This window comes from Solanum verrucosum, unplaced genomic scaffold (assembly GCF_900185275.1).
Source record: "Solanum verrucosum unplaced genomic scaffold, falcon-dt-bn FXZP01000234.1, whole genome shotgun sequence".
In the NCBI taxonomy this organism is placed as follows: Eukaryota; Viridiplantae; Streptophyta; class Magnoliopsida; order Solanales; family Solanaceae; genus Solanum; species Solanum verrucosum.
The window spans coordinates 442,466-444,621 of NW_026020440.1; the positions used below are offsets into that span (position 1 = coordinate 442,466).

General features: G+C 38.5%; 1 protein-coding gene across 1 annotated transcript; it reads left to right on the forward strand.

Annotated features, from left to right (window-relative positions):
• Positions 1–578: 578 nt before the first annotated feature.
• LOC125808179 (LRR receptor-like serine/threonine-protein kinase ERL1) lies at positions 579–1,953 on the forward strand. Its single transcript, XM_049487904.1, has one exon. The coding sequence runs from the start codon at positions 749–751 to the stop codon at positions 1,928–1,930; it is 1,182 nt and encodes a 393-aa protein (XP_049343861.1). The 5' UTR covers positions 579–748; the 3' UTR covers positions 1,931–1,953.
• The last annotated feature ends 203 nt before the right edge of the window (positions 1,954–2,156 follow it).

Sequence of the window (2,156 nt, forward strand, 5' to 3'; positions counted from 1 at the left end):
AAAAGAACAAGCACAAAGGGTCTCGTGGTACTCGTCCTAATCACCATAAAAAACCCGAGCCTGATGATCTGTCACTCCAAACTTAAGCTCGGACTATACACATAGGCTCGGATTACAGCTTGCTCACCCATACCACATAAATAAACAAAACAAAACAAACAAAAATCCTAGTACTTTATTCTTTTTAAGAAAAAAACAATTTCACATTAACCATAACAAAAATCAACCACAAAAAAAAAAAATCAAAAACACAAAAAATATTTTATTAGTTTTTTCTATTATTTTCCCTTTCCGATTAAATTGAAATTCGCATAGAGAAATTTTACATATTTTCTAACAAATGCAATCTTATATTAAAGGAGTACTTATTACTCTATCACATCGTCTTTGTCGATGTAACAGAAAAACATTAACCTGACTGGTAGCTCTGCTCATTGCTCTGTTTTCTTCCTCACCAAAACCATATAGAGTATTCTCCAACAAGATTCAAATCAGAAAATTAAAACTTATTTTTCTTCTTCTTTTTTCCATTTGTTAGCTGTTGCTTTTCTCAGAAGCCACTCATTTTCTCCTTATATCAACTTCTTCTTTTTCATGCTGTAGCCATTAAAGCTTCCACCTATCTCCACACGAGAACTCGTTTGCTTCTCACGGAAAAGCAATACCCAAAAGTCTCTACTTTTTTCCCCTTATATAAACCCCCATTTTAATTTTACTCTCTCTTCACCTCTGCAACAATTAATTAATCATGAGGTTTTTGTTGTTGATGTTTCTGTTTCATGTTATTGTTATTCAACAATGTGGTGCAATGCTTCACCCCATTGATTTCTTGGCTTTACAAGCGATTCGTAAAACCCTCAATGATTTACCCGGTTCGAATTTTTTCTCTTCTTGGGATTTTACTTCCGACCCATGTAGCTTCGCCGGAGTTTATTGTGCTGGTGATAAAGTGATCGCATTGAATCTGGGTGACCCGAGAGCCGGGTCGCCGGGTCTAACCGGAAGATTAAACCCGGCTATTGGGAAACTCTCTGCTTTAGCTGAGTTCACTGTCGTCCCCGGTAAGGTATTCGGAGTATTGCCGGAAAGTTTTTCACAGTTGAACAACTTAAGATTTCTCGGAGTTAGTCGAAATTTTCTATCTGGACGGATTCCGGCGGGTTTAGGTAAACTCCGGCGACTTCAAACTCTTGATCTTAGTTTCAATCAACTCACCGGAAACATTCCATGGGCCATCGGAACCCTCCCGGCGCTCAACAATGTCATTCTCTGCCACAACCATTTATCCGGTTCAGTACCGCCTTTCGTATCCCTTAGATTAACCCGGCTCGATATCAAACACAATGCTCTTTCCGGTTCGCTATTGCCAATGTCACTTCCTTCTTCACTTCAATACCTCTCAATGTCATCGAACCAGTTAACCGGTCCGGTCGACCATTTACTTACTCGGTTAAACCGGTTAAACTATCTCGACCTTAGTATAAACCGGTTCACCGGTTGTATCCCGGGGAACTTATTTAGATTTCCGATAGCAAATCTTCAGCTACAAAGAAACCAATTCACCGGTCGAATTTACCCGGCCGGTTTAGTAACAATTCCGGTTGTGGACCTTAGCTTCAACCGGTTTTACGGCGAAATATCGCCATTGTTCTCCGGTGTACAGATTTTATATATGAATAACAACCGGTTCATGGGTCAGGTTCCGGGGATCATGGTAGACCGGTTGTTATCAGCTAATATACATGTTTTGTATTTGCAACATAATTTTCTAACCGGAATAGCTATCAATCCGGCCGCAGAAATTCCGGTTCGGAGTTCATTGTGTTTGCAGTATAATTGCATGGTTTTGCCGGTTCAGACCCCTTGCCCATTGAAAGCCGGGAAGCAGAAGTCCCGGCCCACGGCTCAGTGTGGGCAATGGAAGGGGTAAAATAGACAAATCACAAGTATATTTTTTTTTAATTATGGTTTTGGAGGATTCATTGATTAATTTTGAAATTAAAGGGTAAAAAAAAAAGTGGATAAAAGAAGAAAAAATTAGAGTGAAAAAGGGTAAGAGTTTTAAGTTTAGTTATTTGTATGTTTTTTTTTGGTATTTCTTGTAATTATAGATATATACTGATTTACCTTATTAAATATGTTGCAAATTTCTTGTT

What these genes read in the sequence shown, in the direction of transcription:
- LOC125808179 (XM_049487904.1), top strand. Translation starts at nt 749, where the DNA reads ATGAGGTTTTTGTTGTTGATGTTTCTGTTTCATGTTATTGTTATTCAA.